Source organism: Nerophis lumbriciformis, linkage group LG05 (assembly GCF_033978685.3).
Source record: "Nerophis lumbriciformis linkage group LG05, RoL_Nlum_v2.1, whole genome shotgun sequence".
Taxonomy (NCBI): Eukaryota; Metazoa; Chordata; class Actinopteri; order Syngnathiformes; family Syngnathidae; genus Nerophis; species Nerophis lumbriciformis.
In genome coordinates this window covers 49,678,767-49,691,096 of record NC_084552.2, presented here as the reverse complement: position 1 = coordinate 49,691,096, position 12,330 = coordinate 49,678,767, and the positions used below count along the sequence as shown (strand labels likewise).

Below are 12,330 nucleotides of genomic sequence, written 5' to 3'. Positions count from 1 at the left end.
ACACAGACAAATACATTGGTCCCTGTTTCTCTATAAAACACTCATTGGTAAGACTCCATCTTATCTTCGCTCACTGGAACTTCCACACACACTCTCCAATCTTGCGGTTACATTATCCTTCACAATCCCAAACTCTGGACTACTTTTAGTCGATTTTCTTTTCAATTCTCTAGCCCCAAATGATTGGAACACCTTGCAACAAACATTAAAACTCACGTCATTCACCTTCATTTAAAAAGTTAGTGAGGTAAATCATGCTCGACTGATGCACCAGTTTGTAACCTGTTTTATGTCTTTGACAGACAACGTAATCACAACACATTGTACAGCTTGCATATTTTCTACACATACAGTAGGAAGGGAATTCATATGGCTCCATTCGTCACGGTTTACCTGACACAAAAACCGTGACGAATTGGGGTGTACACTATCCACTTTGGCGGCCAGTGTTGAATATCTTAAAATGTGGCAATTTTATAGCAATTCCAACTTTGACCACAACGTCAATTGCTATCTAGATAGGCGCTTTCCATCATTTTCGGCAGACTGCATTGCAAAATGATTAACCAAGGAATGGGGCCATATGAATGCCTTCCCTACAGTATATTTGAACCCTGTTGTCTGTCTGCTGCCTCTTGATAAAATGAGAATTTGTTCTCAGTTACCTCACCTAAAATAAATGCTTGCCTCTTACCCACACCCCAGAGGAGCCCGGCCCACTATATGAAAAACTACTGCCGTAGCCAGATGTCTCCCCCTATACATATTAGGTACTTCTAACACCTCCAATTAATTCATTAATTCAATTTAGTGGTGAGCAAAGTCTGGACCTCCCTCATTTACACAGTCCCAATACTTATGTCCACTTATGCAAACGCTGGCTGCCTGGTGGGAAAAGAGCTGAATCAGCACATTTCCAGCTAATTTTTCCCTGTCGTCGGCGTGGGACTGGCGGATACGGTTAGGTCACTCACACATGGGGTTGTTGGGGGTCTTGGTGTCGATGTAATTGTTGAACTCCATGAGGAACTCCGTATTGCTTTTGTCCTTGTCGGGCAGCTTCAGGTCCTTGCAGTACACCCTGACAGAGAGAAAGAGGGTCGTTAACGGGAAAATAAATGTGGCGTCCATTAAAAGGAATGAAAGACGTTCAATCTTACCTCGGTGCTATGAGCGTGAAGCCGTATTCATCAAACTTGTCAGCCAGCAGACTCTCAGAAACTGGTGAAAGGTAGGGAACATTGTGAGGTTTCTCATCATTAGAGGGGGGCTTTCTGGGAGGTTTGACAGCGAGTGCACTTAGAGTTACTTATATGTTGTATTATTGTGTGGAGATACGAGGGAATGATTATAAAAGTACACTACAATCACTAACTGCACTGCAAAAAAATAATCAGTTGGGTACATTAATCATGCTACAGACAGTAAATGATCCAAAAAGTGATCATTCACAGACTTGGTGCATTTTCAAACAGCTAAAATCAAGCACAGAAATAAAAAGTCCTTCAAAACATGTGTATGCTCGTCCCACAATACAACTCTGTGTGTCAATTTGTGGATTGCAAGGAGCTGATTTGAAGAAGTTCATACAAACAAAGTGTTTATCAAGGTTGTCCTCATACAACTTCTTCCCTTCCGATACCGATATTGGAGCCTTGAATATTGGCCGATCCTGATATCAGCAGGAATCATACATACTTTCAGTATTTTGTAGTGTGGAATGTTGGAAAAGGTTTGATCAAGTGAAATGAGTCAAACAGAGAACAATTGCAGGTATGAAAAACACTAACCTATTTATTATTAACCGTAAGGAATGGACTTGTGCTGTCTTTAAGTTGAAGTGGAGTGGTAATTTTCTTTTTTTGGCAACACCTATTGGTCACAATAATTCATGAGGTAAACTCAATAAGTCCAATGATGCGAACACGTTTGTTACCCGATACTTTGTAATACGCTTCTGCCTTTGAGACTTTGTATGTGTAGGTAATGACAGTGTGAAGTAATGGTAGTGTACTTGTTGATACTGACAAAATATGCTGTTTTAGACTGCAATATTGTTCAATAAAGGACACTTACTATGTAGTAAGACTGCAGCTATCAAGTGTTTCAAAGGACCCCCTTGAAAACGAGATGATGCTTCGCAAGGGACTATCCCAAATACATTTAATTAATCAGATATGATCAATTATTCAAATACTCAGATTTAATAAACTTTATAGGCTCAATTAGTATTTTAGGCTAAAATAGAGCCACACAGGTCACAACACACACGTCATCGCTCTCATGTACGCTTTATTGCATTGGACAACCGGAAACTGTGTCCGCATATTAAAAGTTGTGGACCGGATTTTATCAATCCTTATTAGTTACATTTAATAGAAGTAAGAGATTATAAATTTAAGCTTTTTTCTAAACCAATTAATCGTTGCACCCCTATAATGCAGTGGTGTGCCGTCAGGGCCAGAAAGGCCTTCTCTGCTGGCCTAACATAACCAGAAATCATCATCATAATTAAAGATAAAAGTAATTTTTAATTTACTTACCCTAAATATCTAAAATTATTCATATTCTCTTTATGTCATAATATGCTCTTTCCAGTGCTGTTGTTTTTAGGTTAGAGTTTTTATCCAATCAGAATGCAGTTGCCATGCTGTACGAAATCTGCCAGGGGCCTTCAGAATCAACAATGCAGGCGTCGCATAGATAATTGCGATAGCCAATCAGATCAAGAGTTGTCAGTAAGGCCTTATTTTTATATTTATTTTAGATATTTTAAAAAAGATCAACTCCATCTTGTGAGACGATGTCGGCAATGAAATGGGGAAATACCCGCCATTTCCACTCGAATCAACCGACTACAAGGGGTTACACAACGTTGAATGGGTGCTACAAATTGTGAGTTCAAATATTTGATTCCTTAATTTGTTCACGTTTTTTGCAATTTAAATTTTGACATAATATATGTTTTAATTGCTAATGCGGTTGTATTGATTTTTAAATGCGCTTTGTACACTGTTGAGGTGATCAACGCCCAGTAGTGCGTAAATGTGTTTCTGTATAGTATTTCTCCAGCAATGGTCACGTGGTGACATAAATTATGTTATTTTTGAGAGGTAATCATTGAAGTCGGACATCACTGAATGCCTTATTGGGAAACGCACGGCCTGCCACTGCTATAATGTATGTCTCGTTTGTGTGCTTAGCTGTTGTGTAGCTGCCAGCACATAGTAGCCTATAGACTACCATGTTTAACTTTTTTAAATGACCTGACTAGAATACAAAAAAAGACCAACCTTGTGTACTTATTGGAGGACATTTAGATGCTTATATCAAAAAGATATCCGCTACCACAATCAGATTGGGACACCCCTTGTGTTTACAAGCAAGCCATATGGAAGCAGAATGCACCGCAGTGTCCGATATAATTTATACTGAATTCATTCATTCCTTATGGTCATTATTTATTCATTATTAACTATGAAATGATTGTCAGTTGTTACTCTTTATCACCAACTGAGTGTTACAGTATTTTTGCATTTCTTCCCTCATTATACAATAAGTCATTATGTGCATTATATTCTTGTATTTACGGTATGTATCCATTAATAATAATAATAATAATAATAATACATTTTATTTGGTATAGCGCTTTTCAGAGTAATCAAAGACGCTTTACAGGATTAAAAAACCCATTAAAATATAGAACAGTTCAAAGTAATAATATAAAATACAGGAAATATAAAAGCAGTACATTGTACATTAATATTTATCACACCTGTTTATTACAATTATTGATAGCTTTGACTGATTTGTATTTTATCTTCCTTGTTTGGGTTCTTTCTTCGTGAACTAGGCTCAGCGTCCTCCTACTCCTTTTCAAGGTTAGTCGCAAACTTTGCTAGGTGCTTTCAATATAAACTGCGACTACGTGAAGATACTTGATATCATGTCAGGTTGCGTTGGTTAAAGAAACAAAAAGCTCAAAAAATGTGAACAGAAAAAATAAAAAATCCAAATAAAAAAATACTTGCCATCTTTCCCTGGAGTGGAAATAAATCCCAGCAGAGAGAGAGGGAATGAGGAGGATCATCCAGGGAGGAGAAGAAGAGAAGGAAAACGGGTGAAACCACAAGGGGGAGGGTTCAAAGGTCACACAATATTTTATTCACAGAGCAAGTCCTGAATAGAAATATTGCAGGAATTCTTAGCGCACCGCACATCTTGATTATAGCGTACAGTGAGGGCTCTCATGGCGACAGCGGCATTTTGTCAATCGGGGGGTAGGTGGGGGGAAATAATTGCAGCCATGTGCTTTTTCTTTCATATTTAGCCACAAGAGTAATGACGGAGTGACGTCTGAATACATTTGTCTGAGGGTTTAAGTTTAAATTTCATATAGTACTGAAGTAACTCAGATAGATACAACATTACATGGTCACTTCTCGCCTTGATTCCATTTATAAAGCACCGCATTTCAACTAAAATGTCTTCATAAAGATAATCCCCAGAGCACCAAACATGCCTACATCCTTACAAACCTTCCTTCGTCAGGCTTCGCTACACATCTTAAAATGCAGGCTGGAGCTCTGCCAACTGTCAGCCACAGACGCGAAAGCTTCAAGTTTGAATAATTTTTTGGTTTTTCTTCAGCAATGTGACTGTAATGTTAGCTCACGTAGCTATGCTAGGGTCGCTAACGTTCCTATCATCCCGCCCAAGTCCTGAAAAGCACCTTTTAAACTGTCGGAATTACAGCATCAAGGTAGTATTTGTCCACGGAGCATATTCATGTGTGCCAAAAGTGAGGAAAATCTATCATCCCTACACATATTTATTTAGGCTTCGCTGCACATTCTAAAATGCAGCCTGGATCTCTGCCAACTTTCTGTCAGTCAGCTACAGTGGTAGGAGCTTTAAGTTTTAAAATAGTTTTTCTTCAGTGAATATGCTAACCTGGCATGACGTTGCTGGTAAAATGTGAGTTTAATGTTAGCACCGTAGCGTCCATAGCAAGTGTTGCTAAAGGTTGCAACCGCCTGCCCCACTACTTAATGCTATGCTGTAGTATAATTACATTGATCAGGTGCGGTGAATATGTAAAAAGTCAAAGTGCACAATGTGATTTCTTAGAGAAACCGCTCATTAGCATTAAATCTATAAACCAAGGGGTGCTCAAACTTTTTGCCTCTAAGAGCCAAATTTAAAATGTGCCAATGTTCTGCAGGCTAACCAGCTAGAGTATATAGAAGAAAAAAAAATCAATACATTTTATAGTAAAAAAAAACAGACGGGCCAGTCAACAGAATTTCACTGTAAAATTTAGTGTTTTTACTCAAAATTACTGTAAATTAAAGAAAAAACATGCCAGTTTTACGTAAACATGTTTTGTGTTTAAGCTGCCATTTGTTTACCACCAAATCTATAGCCATTATCTTTACAGTGCATTACTATAAATTTGAAAAATAGTACCTCTGTTACTATAAGAAATGTTTTGGCGAATGAGCTGTCAGTTTTTCACAGAAAAATCTACGGTCATTTTTCCTTTTACAGTGCATTACTGGAAATCAAAAAACAGCAACACTGTTATTATTAGGACAACATTCTGGCGATTCTGCGTCTACTTTTTTTTAACTGTAAAAGCCACATTCCCTGCTTGTACAGTGCATTACTGGAAATGGAAAATTGGTACCACTGATGTTTTTACAGTAATTTTCTGGTGGCTGAACTGCCAGGTTTATACAGTAAAATCTACTGACTTTTTAACAGTGTAGCCTTGCGGGCATGCGATCAATGATCGTACAGCTTGAAAGAATCAGTATGAATATGTATTCAATTAGGTAGCCTTCTTTAGTGGCCCGCAGGCCTCTCTTTGAGCACCCCTGCTATAGACACTGAACTAATGAATGGGATTGAATGGGATTGTGCTGAAAATGTTCATTTCCCCTCGGGGATTATTAAAGTATTTCTGATTTAATAGCATGTTTATAGTAGGGTTATGTTCTGAGAACTGTTGAAAATTGTGGGGCAATACTATAACACTACTACTAAAATATTAAAACAATGGGAACCAATAGAGGAGAAAAAAACACCCAACAATATTTGTCCCCTAAGGCAGGCTTCACTACACATCTTAAAATGCAGTCCTGATCCCTTCCACCTAACCATCAGTCAGCTGCAGACGTAGGAGCTGTCAAGTTTAACCATTTTGTTATTTATTCAGCAAATACGCTAAGCGAGCATGACGTTGCCGGTAAAATATGAGAGTAATGTTAGCACCTTAGTGCACGTTGCTAAACTAGTGCTGTTTGTGTCCTTACGACAACGAGATTACTAAATAAAGTCACAGTGTTTCCTTTCCTTTTCTACTTCATGGCTTCACTTTTAAGTAATGCAAACATGCGGTTTTGCTGCTGCGCTGCCAAAACCACATCTGAGGGGGTTTGGAACAGGTGGTGGTGTGTGTGTGTGTGTGTGTGTGGGGAAGGGTCTAAACACGCACACACAGCCGCTACGTGTGGGCACTGATCGCTTGCGAAGAAAAGCAGACGCCGGCTTGCTAGCGTTGTCATTATTAATCACGAGTAGTCGTTAAATGTACCAAAATGTCAGGAGTTGACAAAGACATGAGGAGAATACTTGCCAAAAAACGCTGCAGACATTCCAACACGGCAGGAGTCAGGAGATGAGAAGAAGGTCAGGGAGAGTGGGAAGGCAACAGGGTTACACAATATTTTATTCAAAGTGAATAAGAATATTGGAGAACAGTGAGAAGTAGGTAAACACTAGCTGTAGGAATGACGGGCATGGGACTAATAACACGCGTGAATCATCCATTCAATTAACCACAGAGTCGTCAACAATAACTGTGGGGGTCTATAATTATGTAACCTCCTGATGCAGTTGTTATTAATGACTCAAGTTCAATCTTGTGGGCGTAACCAACAAACAAACAAAAACACTTGGTTAAAAATATATGTATATATTTAAGGGCTGTCAAAATTAGTGAGTTAACACGTGATAAATCACAAAAAAAATATTGCATTAATCATGAACACACTGAGATTAATCATGCATTTTATTTTGACCCTACAAACTATTTTACCTTCACCACTGTAGAGTCAGTGATCAGATCAACGCTTAAGTCAGTACAAAAATGAGAGATGAAAATTCGACTGCTGTGCTCGCTGGCAAATTTCACTCCAAAATACAGCCTGAAAGAACTTTAGATAAAAGTGTTACCAAGTTTTGCGCAAATAAATGACATGCATGTAAAATGTTTAAAAATGTTGCTGGATGACATTCTGAGAATAAAATTGCATTTCTGTACAAATATTGGAGTCCTTTCCTTAAGCACATTTTAATTATGCAAGCGAGTAATCACGATTAATCTGATTAAGAAAATTAACCATAAGACAGCCCTAAGATTTTTTTATTTTTTTTTAACTACTACTTTTTTGTTTGGTTGCATAAAAAGACACATTTCTCTCCAGCCAGTTGACTTTGGCAAGATTGTGACAGAAAGATCTGAGGTTCCATAAGAAGAAGAAAAAGTATGAGGTGTGACAGTGCAACAGCTAAGTTCTTCTGTTTTGCTTAGTAGACACAGTGAGTAGATAAGGATGACTCTAAGCACATGCACTAAATCTTTCCACTCCATGCACACATCGACACCCCCTGGCATTAAATTGTCAAAGACGCCACACACACAGCGAGTTTGTCTGCAGCCACAAACACACCACAACTTAATAGTGCGAGCCAAAGAGAGGCGACGTGTGTGCAAGTGATGGATAGCGACCATAAGCTGATACCCCGCCCATACATGGCGATGCAATAGCATCACACACACGCTCATTTTTTCCATGGCTAACAATTGTCGTGCATAAATTACAGGCCAAAGAGTGTGGAAAAAGCGATGAATGGAAGAAGACTTACATTTGGCTTGGGTGATGGTGTCGCCAATGGTGGCTCGGATGTAATGTGAGCTGTACTCAGGCAGCACCAGCGCCAGACTGAGCAGACACACACAACATAAAAATCTCATATGAAAAATGCAGAATTTAGTTCAAATACATTAAATAATTCTTGTATTGATTTGATGATATTTGAAGGGTAGATTTGTGCTCTGTTAAACATTTTTGAACATATTTTTGAGACATTTTGTTCAGTTTCCCAGTAGAAAATGCACAATCTTTATAGAAAAAGGAGCAAATCAAAGTAACGTGTGATTACCTGTAATCCGTACCCTTCACTGGTGCAAAGGTGTAGGTCCTCTGACCCAGATCTATGTAGCGCTGCGAGGGCCAAGAGTTGTTGTTAGAATCCTCTCCTCATCATCAATACAGTAAGTTATTAATACGACTACAACAACCTCATCTTGCGATTTGACCAGAGCAGATATTGCATAATTCCCTGTAAGACCATCAATCATCTTCCTTCTTATCTGGAAACATAATTAGGAAATGATAAACAAAATGTACAAACTACGACACTCAACGTGACTTTTGGACTTGGGGGAATGTGACATAGATGCTCACCTCCACTTTGACTTCGTTCTCCAGCTCAGCATCCAGGAAGTCCAGCGTGACAGGCTCGTGAAACTCAGCCGTCTGCATGGAAGTTCATCATTTATGGAACTTTTTTTTAATAATGATTTATGTACAGGAAGTCAGATGTTGCTATGCTTCAAGTGTTCCTGAAGAACAGGAAGTACCGGTGGTTTGAGGTTAGGGTGGAGCAGCACGTATCCGTTGGGGTCGATGGCGAAGTAGTAACCATTTGGTCCGAACTGGAGGAGAATGGAAACACGAATCAAAGATCATCTATATGGCAAGTAACTCTGCTGTTTTTACGGACTTTCTTCAAAAACACTAGTCCAAGGTCCTCGTGTGACATGAGCACTCTGCTGTTTTTGAGGGCCGACTGCAAACATGCTAGTCCAAGATCCTCATTGTGACAGGGGTCCTCTACAGTTTTGAGAACTTACTTAGATACTCTATATGACATGCTGCTGTTTTTAAAAACCTCCCTCCAAAACACTAGTCAAATATGATCTATATGGCAAGAGTGTGTTTCTGTTTTTGAAGACCTGCTGTCAAAACACCAGTCCAATTACTCTATGTGACAGGGCACCTCTGCTATTTTTGATAACTTACTGCTAGTTAAAGATGCTGTTTTTGAAAAGCTATTGGTAGCCTAAGATCCTCTATGTGACAGGGGACCTGTGCTATTTTTTGATAACCTACTGCTAGTTAAAGATCATCTATATGACAAGGGACTCTGCTGTTTTTGAGAATCTATTGGTAGCCTAAGATTCTATATATGACAGGGTTTCTCTGCTGTTTTGAGGACTTACACCTAGTTAAAGATCCTCTATATGACAGAAATGCTCGGTTTGAAAAAAAAGCTACCTCCAAGATGCTATTCAAATAAGATCTATATGGTAAGAGTGTATTGCTGTTTTTGAGGACCTGCTGCCAAAATACCAGTCCAAGATCCCTGATGTGACAGGAATGTTCTTGCGTTTTTAACAACCTGCTGTCAAAACGCTAGTCCAAGATTCTCTGTCAGGAACGTTCGGCTGTTAATAAAAACTGAATACAAAAACTCTAGTCCAACCCCTCTGTGTGGCAGGGGACTAGGGCTGGACCATTATGGCAAAAATAATAATCACGATTATTCATTAATTTAAAAGCGTGTGCATTTATTGTACCGCAAAAACTCAACTTTAAATAGTTTTAAAAAAGAATATAAATTAGTAAAGAATAAACCACAAGAAGAAAAATAATAATGATAGTAACAAAACATCAAAAGTAATATAAAAAAACTAAGGTTTTCCGTTTTGTTTTTAATACCGATTTTTTTATTTTCATATAGACCTATTTTACCACCATAGAGTGTGTGGTTTTTGTGTCAAATTAAATGTAAAATAAAAGGGGGCGGTCTCAACATTGTTTAGTTCGGGACGTGTTTTGGGGAGATGAATGAGCGGTCCCAGAAAATTCTCCCAAACAAATGTTCCTTCTCCTTATAATGATAGCATTTAACTTACATTTATTTCAATTTTCTTATTTTCAATTATGTGACTATGTACCCGGTTACGTGAATGCGGTCAAATGCCTTACTGTGTTTGTTGAGTTTAGTGATTATGGATTAGGCATACTAGTGCTGTTACATAACAAGTAGCAACCATGGTGAGATCCCAGACTTCTAGTTGATGTGGTCTTTTTATTTACTCCTCATCCGTTTCACCGTCACAAGCTCCGGAATTTACATGCACGTTGTGCGGCCAATTAATCGTTTCTTTTTTATTATTATTCTAATTTCATGATCGTGTGAAGCCATAATCGAAATCAAAAACAAAATGTGCTTACTGTCCAGCCCTACAGGGGTCCTCTGCTGTTTTTGAGAAACTACTGCTAGTCCAATGTGTGGCAGGAACATTCTGCTGAGGACCTACTGCAAAAACATAAGTCCTATATGAAAGGCGTGCCCTGCTATTTTTGAGGAGTAATTTCTCGTCAAAGATCTTCTACGTGACAGGGGTCTTCTGCTGTTTTTAAGAACCTACTGCTAGTCAGATATCCTGTATAAGATGGTAAAACTGCAGTTTTTGAGGACCAACTTGAAAAAGTACAGGAAAAAGTCCTCGTATCGGAGGTGATGAGATTGCACAGGTGTACCTAATGTTATGTCCTTACAGTAAAGCGTGGCGTGAGTCTCTTGATGTCTTCCAGCGAGACATCGATGGCCATGACACCCAAGATGAGCTGGTTCTGAGATTTCTGTAAAGACACAATAAAAAAAAGTCTAATTATGATGGAGCCTGCAGCTCCTCTGAGGCGTTTCGAGGAAATGAGCTAGCAATGGAAATATCTGGAAAGTTTCATTCCCAAAAGTCCAACATGCCGCCATGAGTCACAGACGAGGTATTTGCAGACAAAGTAACCTCGGCGTCAAACGGGTTGGACATGTAAACTCATCTTGACCCACTTTAGCTCGCCATCATTTGTCTCCCTCATCGCAACAATGCTCTGCTTCTCTACATGTCCAATAAACCAAAAGTGAGGACCTGAGGAGAACGTCCAAGTAGCATTTATTCTGTATGTCCAATCATATTAAAATAATAAATTATTAATGATCATCCCTCTTTGAAAATGTTATATATACACGATACATACTATATTATTATGTCTAATAATTAAATAGTAACATTAGTGGGACTGCCTGTCTGCCAGAATGTATATAATAACATAGAAAAATACAAAATATAGAAATCAATTGAGTGTAATAAAAACACAGAAAAATATCATAACAAATATTTTGTTGTTAGTCCAAGTGAGACTCTGCCCATCTCAACGCATTTATAATATACCACTAAATAAATACACAAAATATGATTGTTAAGTATGAAACTTCAATATAAAATAACTTATTCTTGAAAAAATATATCAGCATTTTTATTGTATTAGTGATGTTTTTAATCGTAAAATGACGTAAAATTTCACACACAAAAATACATCATGTTTTAAGCAATTGCAAAATGAAAAATATAATAATAATCATAATAGTAATAATATTAGCATCCAAGCATTTAAAATAATACTGCAGCATTTATACAGCATAAATAAAGTAATTGATAAACAAAATATTAAAAATATAATATAGTAATAAGGAGAAGGGGAAAAAAAGAGGAATGGGATCCAAGTGTCTGAGATAACAATATTGCATCATGTGTACTAGATAAATAAAGTAACAAATAGATAAGAAAAAAACATACTATTAATAGTAACAATATTAATAAGAATAGCAATCAAATGTTTAAAATAATATTACCTCTGTATTTATACAATATAAATACATTTATAAATGATAGTAGTAGTAATAATAATAATAATACAAATAATATCCATGCATTTAAAATAATACCCCAGCATTTATACAGTATGAATAACGTATTTAATAAAAAAATGTTAAACAATAATAATATTGACAATAATAATACAAATGTGTATGGAATATTAATGCCGCAGAATTGGAAGTGAAGTGAATTATATTTATATAGCGCTTTTCTCTAGCGACTCAAAGCGCTTTACATAGTGAAACCCCTTATCTACATCTTTAAGCTACATTTAAACCAGTGTGGGTGGCACTGGGAGCAGGTGTTCAAGTGTCTTGCCCAAGGACACAACAGCAGTGACTAGGACGGCAGAAGCAGATATCGAACCTGGAACCCTCAAGATGCTGGTCGGCCACTCTACCAACCAAACCACTCCGCCCAATTTTTCATTGAAAAATTCAGAAAAAGGCTGAAAGCATTTTACTGTGACGCAG

At 37.8% G+C, this 12,330-nt stretch overlaps 1 protein-coding gene across 4 annotated transcripts in view; it reads right to left on the bottom strand.

Annotated features, from left to right (window-relative positions):
* The window catches only part of LOC133606006 (voltage-dependent calcium channel subunit alpha-2/delta-1-like), a 115,763-nt gene that overhangs the window by 29,654 nt on the left and 73,779 nt on the right, over nt 1-12,330 (bottom strand). For all 4 annotated transcript variants that reach the window (XM_072913290.1, XM_072913291.1, XM_072913289.1 and 1 more), the window contains 8 exons: nt 10,698-10,781; nt 8,711-8,785; nt 8,535-8,606; nt 8,369-8,440; nt 8,230-8,291; nt 7,933-8,009; nt 1,161-1,221; nt 975-1,081 (listed from right to left, as the gene is read on the bottom strand). In XM_072913290.1, the coding sequence (XP_072769391.1) occupies nt 975-1,081; nt 1,161-1,221; nt 7,933-8,009; nt 8,230-8,291; nt 8,369-8,440; nt 8,535-8,606; nt 8,711-8,785; nt 10,698-10,781 (610 nt within the window). The remainder of the gene's footprint in view (nt 1-974; nt 1,082-1,160; nt 1,222-7,932; nt 8,010-8,229; nt 8,292-8,368; nt 8,441-8,534; nt 8,607-8,710; nt 8,786-10,697; nt 10,782-12,330) is intronic.